The sequence below is a fragment of the Gossypium hirsutum genome, chromosome A07 (genome assembly GCF_007990345.1).
Source record: "Gossypium hirsutum isolate 1008001.06 chromosome A07, Gossypium_hirsutum_v2.1, whole genome shotgun sequence".
NCBI classification, from domain to species: Eukaryota; Viridiplantae; Streptophyta; class Magnoliopsida; order Malvales; family Malvaceae; genus Gossypium; species Gossypium hirsutum.
The window spans coordinates 17,663,280-17,680,967 of NC_053430.1; the positions used below are offsets into that span (position 1 = coordinate 17,663,280).

At 34.8% G+C, this 17,688-nt stretch overlaps 2 protein-coding genes across 2 annotated transcripts; one reads left to right on the forward strand and one right to left on the reverse strand.

Moving 5' to 3' along the window:
* Positions 1-5,900: 5,900 nt before the first annotated feature.
* LOC107960012 (protein TOC75-3, chloroplastic) lies at positions 5,901-15,221 on the reverse strand. The gene is made up of 8 exons (XM_041117686.1): positions 14,011-15,221; positions 12,913-13,134; positions 12,682-12,789; positions 12,310-12,501; positions 11,973-12,221; positions 11,267-11,521; positions 11,023-11,086; positions 5,901-6,239 (listed from the first exon to the last, which is right to left on the reverse strand). Exons 1-8 carry the CDS (start codon positions 15,124-15,126, stop codon positions 6,064-6,066), a joined length of 2,382 nt encoding a protein of 793 aa, XP_040973620.1. The 5' UTR covers positions 15,127-15,221; the 3' UTR covers positions 5,901-6,063.
* A 668-nt stretch (positions 15,222-15,889) lies between these two features.
* On the forward strand, positions 15,890-17,403 carry LOC107961018 (uncharacterized). Its single transcript, XM_041074091.1, has 4 exons — positions 15,890-15,962; positions 16,025-16,261; positions 16,710-17,099; positions 17,182-17,403. The coding sequence occupies exons 1-4, from the start codon at positions 15,890-15,892 to the stop codon at positions 17,223-17,225; spliced, it is 744 nt and encodes a 247-aa protein (XP_040930025.1). The 3' UTR covers positions 17,226-17,403.
* Positions 17,404-17,688: the final 285 nt, after the last annotated feature.

The following is a 17,688-nucleotide window of genomic DNA, read 5'->3' on the forward strand; positions in this document are numbered from 1 at the left end:
AACAAGAAGAAAGAAAGTCATACAAATTAAGAAAGAAAAAGAAAGAAGAAGAGAAATAAGAAAATAAGAAGTCACGCAAGGCTAGGGCTCCAAATTTTCAAAGTTTAATTGGTTAGTCAATTTAATCTCTTTTATTGTAATTTTTATGTTTTTGGAATTCCGGTACCTAGGGTTACCTGACCCATGTTGAAATTTTAGCAATTATTAAGTTTTTAAGTGTTGTCAATGTTGAATAATTTTAGTATTAGGGATTAAATTGATAGATTTTTAAGTTAGAAATGAAAAAGGATTAAATTGTAGAATAAATTGTGAAATTTTAGTATTAGAGACTAAATTGTGAAAAAAATTAAAGGGCTTAAGTGAAAATAGGGAGTTAAATTTAGTTTAAAGTGAAATTTGTGTGAAAATATAGAATTAAATGTGAAAAATAAAAATTAGTCTCGGTTTAGGGACTAAATTGAAATTTAAACAAATATTAAGTAAAAATTTAAATATTTAATATGAAATTGAATTGTGCTGTATTGATGAATTTTAATTGTTTTAATTCTGTAGCTAACGTCGTATTGGAATCCTTGACTAAAAAGGGGAAAGATAAAATCAATGTCGAATAGCTTGGAATTCCTAGTTTGTATTTCTATAATCCGAACTTAGTTGTTAATTGTTATAATTCAATTTAACGCATATGGTAAATGTTGAGGTGAGTAATTGACATTTTGATAATTGATTGAAATGGATTAAATTGGTAGATACATATTGAATGTATTTATTATTGAATTGAAATGAATATATGCGTTAATGTGAAAGTTAGATATTGATTATTATAGATTGAATTTAATTCATGTCTATATATGTGATTATATGAAAAATTAGTATTGGATATTGGTTATCTGAAATGTGAAATTAAACCCTATTAACTGTATTGAGCTGAGTCAGATATAGATGGCATGCCATAGGATAGGAAGAGTTCAGGGATTTTTTCGACTTCGAATCGATGAGGCATTGGGTGTCAAATTTATATAGCGCCGGGTGCAGTTACTTCTTCGGATTTATCCAATGAGGCACTGGGTCCAAATTGGTGTGTTGGTTAGATCTGTGTATCCGTCCAAGTCCCAAGTCGTGTTAATAGAGGTAATTAAATAAAACGGTACTATGATTGATATTGGATGATATTGTATGTGAATTGAAAATGGGATAGTGATTTAAAACATGGAAATGAGATATATAAGTTATGTATTCATGAATTGGATATGGAATGGATAATGTTATTGGTTAAATGATATGTGGATCAAATTGTGAAAAGCTATTATATAGCAAGTGATGAAAATTGAGTATGATATGAAATGATGTATTCATGAGTTGAGTATTGAATGGCTAATGCCATTGTACAAATAAATGTGGTTTGATATGTGAATAACTATTTATATAGCAATTGTGTGAATTGGGACATTGTTTAACAAATGAAATATGATAGCATATGATAGTTATGATACTGGACATTAATATGTGCTTAACATTCAATTGTGCATATTATAGTATATTGTCATTAAATATTCGGATTATAGAAATACCACTGAGTTTTACTTAGCACACGGTTTTATTTTTTCGTGCGCATATTAGGTACTTCACTTTTGATCACCGATTCAGCATCCAACAATGATTCCGAACTCAAATGTGGTGATGTACCTTTTGTGCCGGCATGTACCTAGGATGTTGAAATTGATAGTTATTTTGTGGATGGATTGTATATGAGGTTATAAGTGTAATGTTGGTTTGGTATACATATAAACATGTGTTTGTGTTTGAAGCCATAGTATGGTATGGTAAATTGAACCAAAACTTGGTATGTGCATGTGAATTCATGTTAATGTTTTAGGTAGATATGAGCTAGGCCAAATTGATGGATTTTGGCATGTTTATAATTTGGATTTGAATGATGCTTTGATGATATAAATTTATGATATAAATGTGGTACCAATGAAGGTACACTGGTTAGGCACATAAAATGATTATTTTGGCATGTTTTGAATATGTTTGATCGTGTTTTTAATAGGTTAAACGAATGATTTTTGAGGTTTTTAATGTTCAAGCATATAGGAATTGGTAACTTTGTTGTTTAAGGCACATTTTAGATCCATACGACCAAACACACGAGTGTGCCACACGGCTAGCACACGGGTGTGCGAGGCTATTTCAAAGGGTACACAGCCTGGCACACGGGCGTGTGGCTTAGCTGTGTGACCTAAGTCAGAGAGTTACATAGGCACAAACACAGGCTGGGACACGGCCGTGTGTCCCTACTTCGAATGCCCATATGGCCAGACACACGGGTGTGTGACTTGGCCGTGTGAACCCTGCAGTTAAAAGTTTTCTAACTTTTTCCAAAAAATTTCAAATGTTCCCGATTTAGTGTCAAATCATTTCTAAAATATTTTTAAACTCTCAAAGGCTTATTAAGGGACTTTATGCATGTTAATGTTGAATCATTTTATGATTTTTGAAATGTTTGAGATGAATAATTAGGCTACGATTACTTGGTAATGCTCTGAAATACTATTTTAGCGACGGATACGGGTTAGGGGTGTTACACAAATAGTTTGTTGACAAAAGTAGTGAAAACTGGGCATTATTCATAGACGTATTTTATATCAGCTTGGTCAGGTTGTTACCCTTCACTTATCTGGACAAGCATCTTGAGCGCCAGAGGATTAATAGAAAAAGGAGTTGGTTGGCGAGTTAGTATTGGGGATAAGGTCAATGTATGGAATGACTCATGGATTCCTGGCTCTGGAAATGGAACAATACAGTGTCAGCATATAGACATTAAATTTACTAATGTTGAGCAGTTGATCAATTCAGACTCCTGTATCTGGATTGAAGGACGAGTTTGGTCCATTCTTGAGACTGACCAGGCTGATAAAGTTCTCACTATTCCACTTGCTCAAACGAGGTCTCTAGATACACTGGTGTGGCGCTACGAGGGGTTGGGTGAATATTCTAAGAGTGGGTACAAATTGCTCCTAGAAGAAGAGTTACATAGCAGGAGCTTATATCCTACGACTACGTCTAGATTAATTATAGCGTTTTATAAAAACTTGTGGGTTTTACAACTTCCAGCAGAAGTTAATATTACTATGTGGAGATATGCTAATAATTTTCTGCCTACTTTCGGGAATTTGAAGAGGCGCAAGCTTCATGTTAACAATCTATGCCCCTTTGTGCAAGGAAGCTGAAGAAACGGTTAACCATTAATTTGTTGCGGCATTATTTTGTCTCCAAGCAAACGTTGGACTCTTTAAAAGTTGGGGTGTTACCTGCCTCACAGTACTCAGATTACAGGTGTTGGTTAGCAGAGGTCTTCAGGCAAGTAGATATTAGATCTAGGAAGCTAATGGTGATTACTTACTGGGCAGTTTGATACACGTGAAACAGGCTAGTTCAGGAGGGAGCCCGACGAACTACACAAGAGTTGATTGTGTTTATTAAAAGATATCTGCTAGAAATCGAGGCCCTAGATGAGTGAAGACCAACAGCTTGTGCCACCAGATTCAGACAAAAAAAAGCTAAATGTCGATGCTTCTTTTGACTCTAATTCAAATACTTGTATCTCAGTTTTTTTGGCTAGAAATGAATCAGGGCAAATTATGGCTGCGCGTACTCACCCACATTAAGGCATTGCTGATGCTTTTGCAGCTGAAGCAAGGGCATGTGAACAGGCAGTTGCATTTGCGCAGGATTATTTTTATCAGTGCTGATGCTTTTTGTTATAATTGCTCAAATACCTTAATAAATGTCCCAATTTGAATATCTAAAATAAATAATACATCACGGATAAAAATAATAAACTCATAATATCTTATAGTTTTAAGAGTTTTTTTTTTTACCAAAAATACAATATATGAGTTCGGGTCATTAATAAAAAAAATTATCATATTTTAAATTGGTCCAATCAATTATTTATTAAGTATGAACTATATGGAGTGGGAAATATTATGTAGAGGTAGATTATTTTATTTTAGTAAATATTATTTTTAATTCTAATTTTATGTAACATTCAATTAGTAATGCGTAAATTAAATCTATTTAATAATTTCGTAAAGACCAAATAAATACACAATAAAACAAAAAAAGTACGTGTTGACCAAAAAATGAAATTAAAATATTAAACTAATTGATTAAATAAAATTCTATTTTCCATTTAATTATAGATATATTTGATATGGAATAAAATTTCTTGTACCAATTTAATATTACTACTATTATTTTATAAAATTTGAATTTAACGTTAGAAATTTAAAAAGTTTGTTGTTTTTCTTCAGAGAAAACAGAAAAGATATCATGCTGAAAATGACAAATATCTCCGAATTAATCTCGATTATATATATCGGACAAAATTAAAAAAAAAAGATAATTTATTTTATTTTTTGAAAATTTATTAAATTAAAACGTAATGTCTACAACTACAACAATACACTGTGATAACATTTAATCCCAAAAAATAGTGTTTTTATCTATGTCTGTCTTAACCAAAAAATTTGCCCAATTATTAGTTTCCTGCATGAGTACTTTTGACATTAAGAATAAATGTAATACAATGATGAATAACTTAGAAACTTTCATTATATTTCCATGAAACAAAAACATTGTAGTCTTGACTCAACAATTAGATTATGAGAATTCAACCACTTAGTCTTGATAAAGATCTCTAAACCAAATTTAATGTCATTAAGCTTAGCTAAATCAACATCATGGCAACAAAAAGGTTTGGAGAGTAAAGCAATTCTCTTATTCGATTAATCTTTAAGAACACCACTACAATCAACTTGATACGAAGATTCTCTCAAAATACTGTAAAAGGCTTAAGTTATTGTGTCTCCAATTTTACCATGTGCATACATATATATATATGATTGGTAGCTCTAAAAATAGTATTTATATGGCTATGAATAATTTAATTAGATAAAATTGTGTACAAATTAAAAATATTTATTTGTTTCTATATCAATAAAAAAAAATATTTTGGAGTTGAAACCTTTGCATTTGGCATCAACTGATGTGTTATAACACTAAATCTACTTTCAAATAAATGTACTTGAATTTGAATTTGTGTGTGAATAGCATGGATGGATTAACAAAACAAAAGCAATGCATCACTTATAGCATTTCTGTAGTTAAAGAATAAGATATTATTGGATGAGTAACAAAATAATCAAATTGGAAAAAGGAAAAATTTCACCACTCTTCAGTGACTGAATTCATGTATGGTACCTGATAGAGGGAAGACAATTAATTAACAGTTACCTATTCATTCACACAATTTCCATCTAAATTAATTAATAATTTATATAGTCTTAGAAGTCACTTACGAGCTGAAAATATTATATATATATATATGATAGTGTATACTTTTTCTTATTTCACAAATAATTTAAAAAAATTGTCATGTCTTTTTTCTTTCTTTACTATTTTTCTATATACTTTTCAACCCTAGACTCTGGACAATGTACCAAATATTTACCCTATAAATTATAGATATAATTTTTTTTTTAAAATGTCGATAAAATTAAAACAATATGCTTGATATGTACAAATACAAGAATAAAAATGATATGCCCATTAATACCGTATCCATAATGGTTTTAGAATTGCGTTTATGGGAACCAAACAAAGAATTAAGGTTTTAAAATTAGGGTAAGAAGGCTGTGTTGGCATCCAAGAGGGAACAAAATTCCTGAGATTGTCCCAAAGAACTTTCTTCTCTCATTCTTATTCCTTCTCATTCTGGGTTTTGAGAATCTTTACCCAATCCATCACCACTTCTTAGCTCCCCACCCACCATACCCAAAAACATAATAAATAAAAAAATACTCAAAGGAATAAGAATGTATATGTAAAGCACATGATTACAAAAAAACAAAGTATTTATTGGACTAACAAAGCCGATACAATGGTGTGCCTAGCTCCTTGCATCTCAACAATATCTGCCAGATTAAACAAGCTCCTATAGTAAACTAGAAACCAAAATGCCTACCCTGGATTATGCAGAATTGGACCCTAAATCACATTTTAGTATCTTTCACCAAACCGGAAGAAGACTGCACCCGTTCCAGTGTTATGGTCAACAGCATACTCAGCTCTCACTAGACCTAGCTTCACACCAACCCCATATGATGAACCGTGACCCATTCGCCTGTACACCTCTGTTGGGTTCCCCTTCACATCTTTCGAACTTCCTAGATCATTTCTGATACGGGGTTGCGCGCGGACCAAGATCGAGTTGCCAAGTCACGAGAAACTCCTACGAAAACCCTAAACAATTAGATCTGAAACGAAACAGAAAAATTAAAAGATTAGAACTTTGAATTTCCAGATCTGAAATAAAATCCCCAAATCAGCAAAGAATCAAATTGAGAATAGAAATAAGTGTTAGGGTTCTTGAAACCCTCAAGGAGATTGTGATTCTGCCCAATTGAACACCAAGATAGTTTTTCCCAAATTTCGACAATCTAATTTCACCCAAAAAGAGTATGGAAAAACCCTAGAAATTGGGGATTTTTGGGCTGATTCCTTAAGATAGAAAAAGGCTGAAAACACAATAAGAACAGAAAATAGATTAGATAATGATTCAGCACAAATAGAAATAAAGAAAGAATTGACAGTAAGAAATTAAAAGATAAGTCCTAAGAAGCCTTAAAATCTCGAAAGATCTCACAACTCCCTTCAAACGGCTCTAATCTCCCCTCCAAAGAATATCAATGGCAAGAAGAAGGTTGAAGATGGCTCCCACAATCAAAAAGATTGTTAAAACAACTTCTAAAGAAAACTCAAGAGAAAATCCTTGAAGAACTCAAAGAGAATTTTCACTCAAATCAAATCTGAAATTTTTAATGTAATTGTAATGTCATGTAGGGTGGCTGGCCAAGCCATATAAATAGGCCTTTCAAATGTTTTCCTAATTTAATTAGAACACTAAAACTAAAACTAAAAAAACTCCTAATTATTTTAATATGGAAATTCAGCCAAGGGTCTTTTATTTGGGACTCTTGGACTGAATATAAAAATTTAAACTAAATAAAATAAATAAATAAAAATAAAACTTTACAACTTGGGTCACTTTGACAATTTGGCCTGATTTTCAACTAAGTATGGGTGGATTTCTTGATTGGGCTTGGAATCTTCTTATTGGGCCTCGCCTTCAAGAATTTGGGCTTTTGTGACTCGTATCATTCCCCCCTTCCTCAAAAAGATTCGTCCTCGAATCTGAAAAATCAAATGAACTCGACTTTCCTCTATCGAACGGGAGTAATGGCAATTGAGTCCACTGAAAAGAATAGCCATGAAATAGTAAATAGCAACACAAACAAGCTTGTAGTCCAATTATATGCATAATAGAACAGGTATAACGCAAGTGAATGGACAGATTCAGATTACCATGCAAACAATCTAATTTACTCACCACTGCCTCGTCAAATATTTGAAACAAAGATGGACATGTTTTAAGGCATTCAGTCGTCTCACATTGTTCCCACAAACCATGAATAAATTGCGAGTAATAAATCAAATGGTAAACATAATCGTCACAAGTAGGTATTTGAAAAGATTCACATGGTTCACAGAGTTGCATAATCATACCATGCATTAATCGACGGTCTATAAATTCACTCACACATGCATTATCAAAAACAAGAATCTTTTTATCAACCATCAAAACAGATAGAATAAATAAAATAGGACAGTCAAGCACGTTTCGATCTAAGTGTTCATCAACACGATCTTTATCACTATCCGAGGAGTACAAAAGTGTTTCAAAGGTTTCAAGCATCTTACCTCGATAAGCAGAAGAATAAGGGTCGATTTTACCTTTTTCATTTAAAACAAACCTTCGCTCATCGGGGGCATAGTGTAGTCGAATCTCCGTTGTTGAGTTAACCTTTGTCAAATGGAACTCAAACTTCATGTACAACCACATAAACTGTTTAAGGCACGAATATAAATTGAAAACAAATTTGGAAAATTTCGTTACCTTATTCTCCAAAACAGATTTGGACAAATTCGAGGATTTTACACAAGGTAAATCAAGAGAATAACAAATCACGCTTCTTTTCGTAATGACTTTATCAACCACAATCGAAGAGTAACAATTAATCGGATCAAAATGAGGGGATCTTTTAAGAACTAAGTCACCAAAAGTTTTATCAATAATTTTCAAATCTGCACTGGACTCGGTTTCTAAAATTTCCTTACCTCGCTTACCTTCGGGATCATGTAGTGTGATTTCATCTTTGCCTAAGTTGATCGTATGAAAGCGTCTTTCATTTGAGAGGTATTGAAGTTGAAAGTTATCTTTCGATCTTTCAGGAACCTGAAAAGTAGCAACACAAGAAAAATTCATATCTTGGTTAGTGGAAACATTCCTCACTAGCCTTTCCTCGTCTTTTTCTTTTGTTTCTTTTTCTAACTCATTTTCTCTTCTTTCTTCAACTTCTTTTTCAAATTTCTTTTCTGTTTCACATTCCTTTTCACTCTCAATCTCTTTTTGCTCTTTTTCATTCTTTTTTTCTTTTTCCTCACTTGTTTTAACAGAATTTCTCAGTTTGATTTGGTCCTCATGGACTTGTTCCGGAGTGAGCGGCACTAAGGTAAGTTTCTTTCCTTGATGCTTGAAAGAATACCTATTGGTACGACCATCGTGAGTGACTTTTCGATCCAGTTGCCATGGTTCTCCTAGCAATAAATGGCAGGCTTGAATAGGTACTACGTCGCACACGACTTCGTCTTGATATTTACCGATAGAAAAGGCGATGCGCACTTGTTGAGTGACCTTAAATTGGCTTTCGTTGCTAAGCCCTTGTAGTTGATAAGGTCGTGGATGCTTGGTAGTGGTTAAGCAAAGCTTTTCCACCATCGTCGTGCTGGCTACGTTCGAGCAACTTTCACCATCAATAATAACTCTGCAAAGCTTACCTTGTACATGGCAGCGAGTATGAAAGAGATGTTCTCGTTGCTGCTCGCTCTTTGGTTTTGCCAAAGAGGGTTGTCCACGATCATGAAGATCATAATCAGTTCTAGGGACACGCCGAGGAGCGCGCCTATGAGCAGGAGGCTGGTTATCCACATCGTCTTTAATTTGATCTCGATATTGAGGCTCTTGATTCAACCGCACCTCATTGATAGTAGCAGTCAACGCTCGAAGTGCAGCAGCCTGTTCGTCCAACTGTTGTTGGAATTTTTTAAATATGTCACTAGTATTATCACCTGTAGACATTTTTTTTAAACCTGCAAAACACTCAACACTCAAAAATAAAAGTTATCAAACCTCACCGTTAATCACTCAAAAAGAAAAAATCAAATTCTCAATGAGGTCGAGTTCAATCTTGTGAGTTCTTTATCAGAGTTTATATCAACCAATTAGAGAGTGTGAACCAAACTACCAAAGAATCCTAATTTGCACTAGGATGCCAAAAACTGACGAGACACCAATTGATTCGTGTTGCACCGAGGAAGAAGTTATGCACACGTTTAAATCCTACTAACACAAGAAACAAGAAGGTGTTAGATAACGTAAAGGAAGAATAAAGGGAAACAAATGAAAACCTACAGCTAAGAATCAATAAAAATTGCTGAAAACAGAAAACCCGAAAAACTGCGGAGTAACTTGACAACTTCGTTCGAGGTGTTCCCAATCTCAAAAAATCACAAAATTAAATCTGGAATGTCTTCAAATATTGAATTTTTGATCTGGAAAATTTGGGCACCAAATTCAACCCGCTGAATATTTTTTTAATTTTTTATTGGATTTCGTCTTTTTTCAATTTTTTGACTTTTTTGACTTATTTTTTTGCGGGAAATATTTTTGTATATTCAATAACAGTGCCAAAAATATGTATGTAAAATTTTAGATCAATCAGAAAACGTTTACCCACTCAAATGAATTTTTTTCGAAAATTTTTCTGGGTAAAACTGCTGTTTATAATTTAAAAAATAGAGATCAGTTTAGAAATCAACCAAGAACACCCAAAACGCCCAAGCTCTGATACCAAATGATACGGGGTTGCGCGCGGACCAAGATCGAGTTGCCAAGTCACGAGAAACTCCTACGAAAACCCTAAACAATTAGATCTGAAACGAAACAGAAAAATTAAAAGATTAGAACTTTGAATTTCCAGATCTGAAATAAAATCCCCAAATCAGCAAAGAATCAAATTGAGAATAGAAATAAGTGTTAGGGTTCTTGAAACCCTCAAGGAGATTGTGATTCTGCCCAATTGAACACCAAGATAGTTTTTCCCAAATTTCGACAATCTAATTTCACCCAAAAAGAGTATGGAAAAACCCTAGAAATTGGGGATTTTTGGGCTGATTCCTTAAGATAGAAAAAGGCTGAAAACACAATAAGAACAGAAAATAGATTAGATAATGATTCAGCACAAATAGAAATAAAGAAAGAATTGACAGTAAGAAATTAAAAGATAAGTCCTAAGAAGCCTTGAAATCTCGAAAGATCTCACAACTCCCTTCAAACGGCTCTAATCTCCCCTCCAAAGAATATCAATGGCAAGAAGAAGGTTGAAGATGGCTCCCACAATCAAAAAGATTGTTAAAACAACTTCTAAAGAAAACTCAAGAGAAAATCCTTGAAGAACTCAAAGAGAATTTTCACTCAAATCAAATCTGAAATTTTTAATGTAATTGTAATGTCATGTAGGGTGGCTGGCCAAGCCATATAAATAGGCCTTTCAAATGTTTTCCTAATTTAATTAGAACACTAAAACTAAAACTAAAAAAAACTCCTAATTATTTTAATATGGAAATTCAGCCAATGGTCTTTTATTTAGGACTCTTGGACTGAATATAAAAATTTAAACTAAATAAAATAAATAAATAAAAATAAAACTTTACAACTTGGGCCACTTTGACAATTTGGCCTGATTTTCAACTAAGTATGGGTGGATTTCTTGATTGGGCTTGGAATCTTCTTATTGGGCCTCGCCTTCAAGAATTTGGGCTTTTGTGACTCGTATCAATTTCCGTGCTCTGCAAATGCATAAACATGTGTATTTCTCACTGGTATCCTAATCTCGGCTCCGAGCTGCAGATAACATCAGAAAATGGATTTGAGATCAATTTTAGTCACTTCATCTGATGTAAACACAGGTTCAATTTATTGTTAACTAACTCTACAGTTTTTATCATCTTTTCACCAGAAATACAACATAAACTATTACATCAAAAGATAAGAAAGAAAACAGGTATTTCCTATCATTCTTACCTCAAGAATGTTTCTTGCTGCACCTAACTCACCCATATTATAACCTCTCACAGAATATGGGCCTCCAAGGGTAAAAGCATCATAACTTGGAAGGTCACCAACACAACCTCCGTAATGTCCATGAAGAACTAGAACAGGTGGCGGAGGCTTACCAACACCTTCTTCCACTTGTCTAAGTTGGAGAAATCGTGTGAGAGTTAGTTGATGGCGGTTAAAGAATGGAAACTTGCTGCCAATCCCAAGTCCTTGGTCCACCTGCATTGGATAAATAAATGCAAGCAATTAGCTCGGAAGCAAATTCTCAAGCATAGATTTTTTAATAAACCACCATGTAACTAAAAGCAGGAAATAGTTTACAGTAATAGGAGCCCTCATTAGTGAGCTTAAACTTATGTATTTAAACTATTTCAACAACACATGAAACAAGATATTTCAATATCCAACAGCAAGAAAATAATGAGGCTACTACTCTGAATCTGATACATCTAATCATGTTTATTTCATAAGGCTAAAATGTTAGAAGGATAATTAGAATATCTTTGGTATCTGTAGGAATAAATCTGATTTGTTAAGGCCCATTACAATCATTTTCCAAGCAAATTATACAACCAATGCTTTCACCTCATTTCTGATATTGAACAGTATTAGCGAACACAAACTATCCTGGTTCAGTCAAAAGATTAGCAATGCAAATTTATGGGCTAACCTGGAACACATTCCTCTCACCAACTATAGCACCATTTATAAACTTGGTATTATCACGGGTGATATTGGCCTGTAGAAATGCCATGCGATCAACGCCAGTACCACTGAGAGTGGTTGGAGGTCCATCTGCACTGATGCCTCCACTTGGTAGCACTCTTTGACCATTTGCAGAGATATGACTGCTTTCATCACGTGTTGTTATCTCTTCCATCACGAGTCCATAAGTGAATTTACTTTGACGGGTAAAATTCTGCTAGAGACATATTGATCACAATTGATTCTATGGTACATAAAGTCCAAAACTCATTTGAGGAACTTTTCTAAATATAGCAGATCACCTCTGTAATGTTAGCTTTAACACCAGCTCGGTCAACCCATATTGGTGGGACTTCATCAATTCCTGGTCCACCAGTGAAAACTGGGCTCAATTTTCGGCTGTTGAAGCAGCTTGCACGAAAAGTTCGGTTGCGTGGATTATAAACACCATCTAAATATGGATGTACATATTCTAGCTTGAAGGCAAGGTCATCCTAGATAAAAGAATATCATGAATACCATAGGATGAAAATTTTACACTAATCACTGGAGGAAAAAGCCATTGCAAGAACTATGAGAGAGAGAGAGAGAGAGAGAGAGAGAGAGAGAGAGAGAGAGAGAGAGAGAGAGAGAGAGAGGGAGGGAGGGAGGGATGCATATTTAGGAAAAATTACCTGAGGATTCAAATAGTTACTGGTGGTCAGTGAACCAAGAATAGATCTGTTAAGCCCTTTGAGATTTCGATGCTCAAAAGAGACAGTTCCACCAGGTTGAAATGAAGCCTGAACAGAAAACATAGCACAATATGTAACCATATAAATCACAATTTTTACATTTACTGTACAAACTCTCATAATCTACAAGCAAAATTGCAAGGTAGAATACATATAACTAGATTTACATACCAATGTGGGACGTCCCCCGCGTCCAGGTACAATACTCCACTCCGTACTAACTTCAGCTGATTTTTGATCTAGCTCTTTGAGCTTTATCTCAACAACTATGCCTCCCTCGTTCTTTTCATCAGGCCGTGGATTCACTTCAATATTTGAAAATAAAGCCAGTGAATTTATGTTCCTCAGGGCTTGTTTCCCAGCTTCAATATTAAAAACATTGCCTTGTCGAAGCTGTAAGTCAAAAGCAAACATAATTCAACTATTAATCATCATCAATACTGAAACATGTTACATAAATCAGCAACCAAAAAATATAAATATGAGGAGAAGCAGACTAGATAGGCATAATTAGAAACTTTACAGTTAAAGGTATAAACTAACAACCAGTAGGTCATTGGAGAAGGAAACCAAATAAAAAATTCAACAAACAATAATTGTTTCTTGTTGAATTTAAGACATAAAATATTTTTATCAGCGAACCCCTATCTCATGAGAGTTTATACAAAAGCAGCAAAGTCAGTTCTTTGCTTGAACTTCAGACAAAAGTTCCCTCTTCTACACTAGATCTGATTTTTCATGCTCAGCTTACTATCAAGTAACCTTGTCTCATTGTTACAGCTATTTCTGAATATAGAAAACAATAGAAAATATGCTTCAAGAATTTCACAATTGAACCAAAGATCAAATCCTAAGCTAACTAGCATTTAAGAAACCATAACATCAAATATCAAAATCCACAATGTGGTTCTTTGTCTATCAAGTTAACTTAATTGAGTGAACAAAGCCCCTGGTGTGATAGCAGAAATGAAGTCCTGGTTAAATATCAGGTACTGGATTTGATCACTGGACACCTCCTAACCCTACCCCTCTCCCTCCCCTTATCAAAAAGAAGTTCACAGCCATTTCAGAATGTAGAAAACAATCAAATATATGCTTCAAGAATTTTACAATTGAACCAAAGATCAAATCCTCCCCTAACTAGCATTAAAGGTAAAAGAGTAATATATATATATATATCAGAATCCTCAAAAAAGTACCAGTAAGCATACTACGCAGAAAAAAATAGAACGTCAAAGAAAAAGGAAGAAACAGCCTTCAATAGTCTACCTGTCTAGGCAACTCTCTCCTGACAACAGGAAGCTGAGTATTCCCTTCAACAACATTCCCAAGTTTATCCTGGAACTGAATCACAAGCTGTGTAATATCCCCTTCCACTACCTCACAGACCACTTCCTTAGTATTCAAGTTACCAAAATTGACAACCTGAGCACAAGCATACCCTTCATCATGGTACCATTTCTGAACCCTATCCCTTATCTTTTGCAACAACCTAGCACTCACTTTCCCTTGCTCCCTCAACATCTGAAGCACTTCCCTATGCACTTGCATTGGCAACAAACAAGGCCTAGCTCTTTCAATCCTCCTCTTATAATCCTTCTCTTGGTTCTTGTAGTACTCCAATTTCTCCTTATCTGTCATATCAGGATCCATTTCAATAGGTTTGGATTGCGCCATTAGGCCCACATTTATACACCTAAACCTATCAGCTGATTGCCAAGTACTTTCTGTGAAGGAAATGGTTAATCCCAAAGTTCCATCTGGGTTAGTTTTGCCTTCCATATCAACTTTCTCAAACATTCCACATGTAGCTAAAGTTTCAAGCTCTTTCTGCAACTGGGTTTTGGTGTAGATCCCTCCTGGTCTCAACGAAACCATTTCAAAGAATGAGTCTTCGGTTCCTACGGTGGTCCATCGCCGTCGGTCGAAGAATAAAATATCCGAAAGCTTGTACTTTTTGAACCCACTCAGCTTGTTCAGTTGAACTACTATGTTGGCTGGTAATCCGTGAGAATCCCATTCTTGATCTTGGTTGCTGTCGTCTGCAATTGCTGGCGAAGGTGAAAAGAGCTTCTCCCAGAAGTTGCCATCACCGCCGTTGGAACCACCACCACCACCTCCATTTCCTCCACCACCGGAGAAACCCCCGCCGTTGCCTCCAGGGAGGAGGATGGAAATGGGGGTGAAGGAGATGAGGAGAGTGGCGGCAGAAGCGGAGGCAAGAACGAGGGGCTTGGAGAGGGAGGGGAGGAAGGGAATGGAGTTTTGGGGTTTAGGGTTTGGGGAAGGGAGGTGGCATTTGATGGTGGTGGAGCGTGGGGAAGGGGGCAAATGCCGGCGGGTAGAGGAGGGGAGTAGGTGGGAAGGGGCAGCCAATGACTGCATATTTTGTTCTTCACAGGTTGGTTGCCTTAATGATGGCTTTTGGGGAGGGGATAAGGGAACCCTGTAATTCTGATTTTTATTTGCGAAATTGGGCTTTTATGAGCCATGCTTTGACTTCAGCCCTTCTTATTAGGGATCATTTACAAACATATACTTGGAATTACCTTCTTCAAAAAATCTCTCTTTCTACAAATTATAAATCCAACATGAAATATCTTTTAATTGTCTTCCCACATTGCAAAGTTGTTAGTCTGTCTAATCAAACAACCCTTGTTTGTCCAAAGACATACACAAATGTGCACTAAAGCGGCTAAGGAGGACGCACAAACTTCATTCTTGCTATTTTTATTTTGGTTTAATTTATTGGCATGTGTAAAAGTTGTGGCCATTGGCAGAGGAATGCATCTCAGTTCATGAAATTATTTGGCAAATGTCGGATGTGGATGAAAAACATTGGGAGACTAATATTGGAATCGTCTCTTTTATTTGGTTGAATTCTAAAATGCAAAATTAATTTCGATCTGAAATATAGATCTTGATGAACCCAAGCAATATTGAAGATCCTGATCGGTGCTCACCCACTCCCACAATCATCTCATGCATCGTAATGCTCATAAATCTTCAGGTGCTACTCTCATTCCTACTCTTGATCAACTTCATCCAAGTATTCTTTTATTTTTAAGCTCATGCACATAACATCAATAACCTAATATGCCATAAGTCACGGATCAAGTCAGAGCATGCGCATATTTTTTAGTTTAACATGGTTTTGTCTGCTCATTACGTGAATTCTCTAGAACTATCAAAAGAGAAAAACAATACTGAAATTGTTTTTGGTATAGTAAAGTTTTGATTGGATGATAGTTATTGGTGTGAAAAAGGTTGATTTGTTATATAGTGAAGGATGGTCAGACATGGTCACCACCTTCTTGTGGGAGGAGTCAAGAGGTGCAGCACCATTCCAGAAAGTCAACAGTTCTTTCAAAAGTCAAGGAGAAGGCTGGAAGATGGCGAAATAATTTCCGAAAAAAGAAGGATAACCATGGAGATACCAACTCCACTTCCTGTGCTGTTAGATTTGAAGAGGACGATGGTAACTACCAAGATGAACATCCTGAATATCTTGGTGCCCCAAGTTTATTTACATGTCAAAATGTGTATTTTTTTCCTCATATTTTATTTCTTTAATTACAACAATTTAGTCTTTAATAATTGAATTGGATAACACTGTTAAAAGAATTTCACTAAATTTAATTACATCAACAGTTTAAAAAAAAATTATTCTCATCGCCAAATAAATAAATAAATAAATATATTTAATATTAGGTTCTAAGTTTTCCAATTCTGAATTTCGCAAAAGCAGATTAAAAGTGGAATTTTTATTTATTTATTTTGCTTGCATGGCTTCCATATGGCCTTAAATTGGTCACTGAGTAATTTATTTTATATTAAAAAATGTAACATAATCCAATTCAACAAAATTCTTCTGATGCTTTATTGAATCAATAGAGTAGAAGAATATGTTGAAAGAGTAGAGGGAGTGAGAGGTTGCAATTGTTAATCCCATCAGTGTTGATTTGCAGTGTATGAATCGGAGCTAGCACCTGAGGCATACAAAGAGCATGCCAGACAGAATCCGAGGGCGGTTCCAGTAATCTCAGAGAAACATGTTTTGACAAGCAGTGTGAAAGCTGTTTCTGAAGCCGATCATGTAACAGAGAAACATGCATCGAGAAGTGATGATGGGGCATTAAATCCCGGAGAGAACAAATGGGATAAAGGGGTGTCAGTGAAAGAGTATATAATGCACAAATTAGAGCCAGGGGGAGATGAGAAGGCACTTTCTCAGGTAATATCTGATGCAATGCACCCTGCTGCTGATGCTGGTGTAATGGGCAAAATGAAAGTGGCTGTTAACTCTTTGTTGGGAAGAGAAGACCACCCACCCCAATCTACAACCATTTCTCAAACTGGTAATTTCCCTTGAATCATAGCTATTCATTATGTTTGCAATTGCGATTAAATTAATTTGCAACTTGTTTTCATTTTTTGTAGTTTTGGAGGAAGAGAAGAAAGGAAGAATACTCCAAACCAATTGAATATGAAGCATCAACATGTAATCCAACCAGTTCAAAGCTTGTATGTAAGAGTCTTCACCTGTAGCAAGTGGTTTGAGTGTGATTTTTGTTTGGAAATTATGTACTGTACCCCTTTTTTTTCTTTTTCTTTTTTTGAGTATAGGATAAGAGGTTCAGAGGTAGCAATAGTTACTGAGGAGGGTGCAGAAGGATCATCCATTATTTACATATTAAAGTAATTGTAAGGTTTCTTTAATTGTATATGCAAATTATGGTTGTGCATTAGAAATTCAATCAACAAAATATATACAATTTATAAGAATTTCGAATTTAAAATTAATACTAGATATGAATATACATAATATTAATATATAGATATTTGAAGATTAATCAATGCGAATTAAATATCGGATATGATTTTTATACATAAATTCTTTTTTTAAAATGAAAAATTCAAGTGTGAGGAATTTATAGGAATGATTTC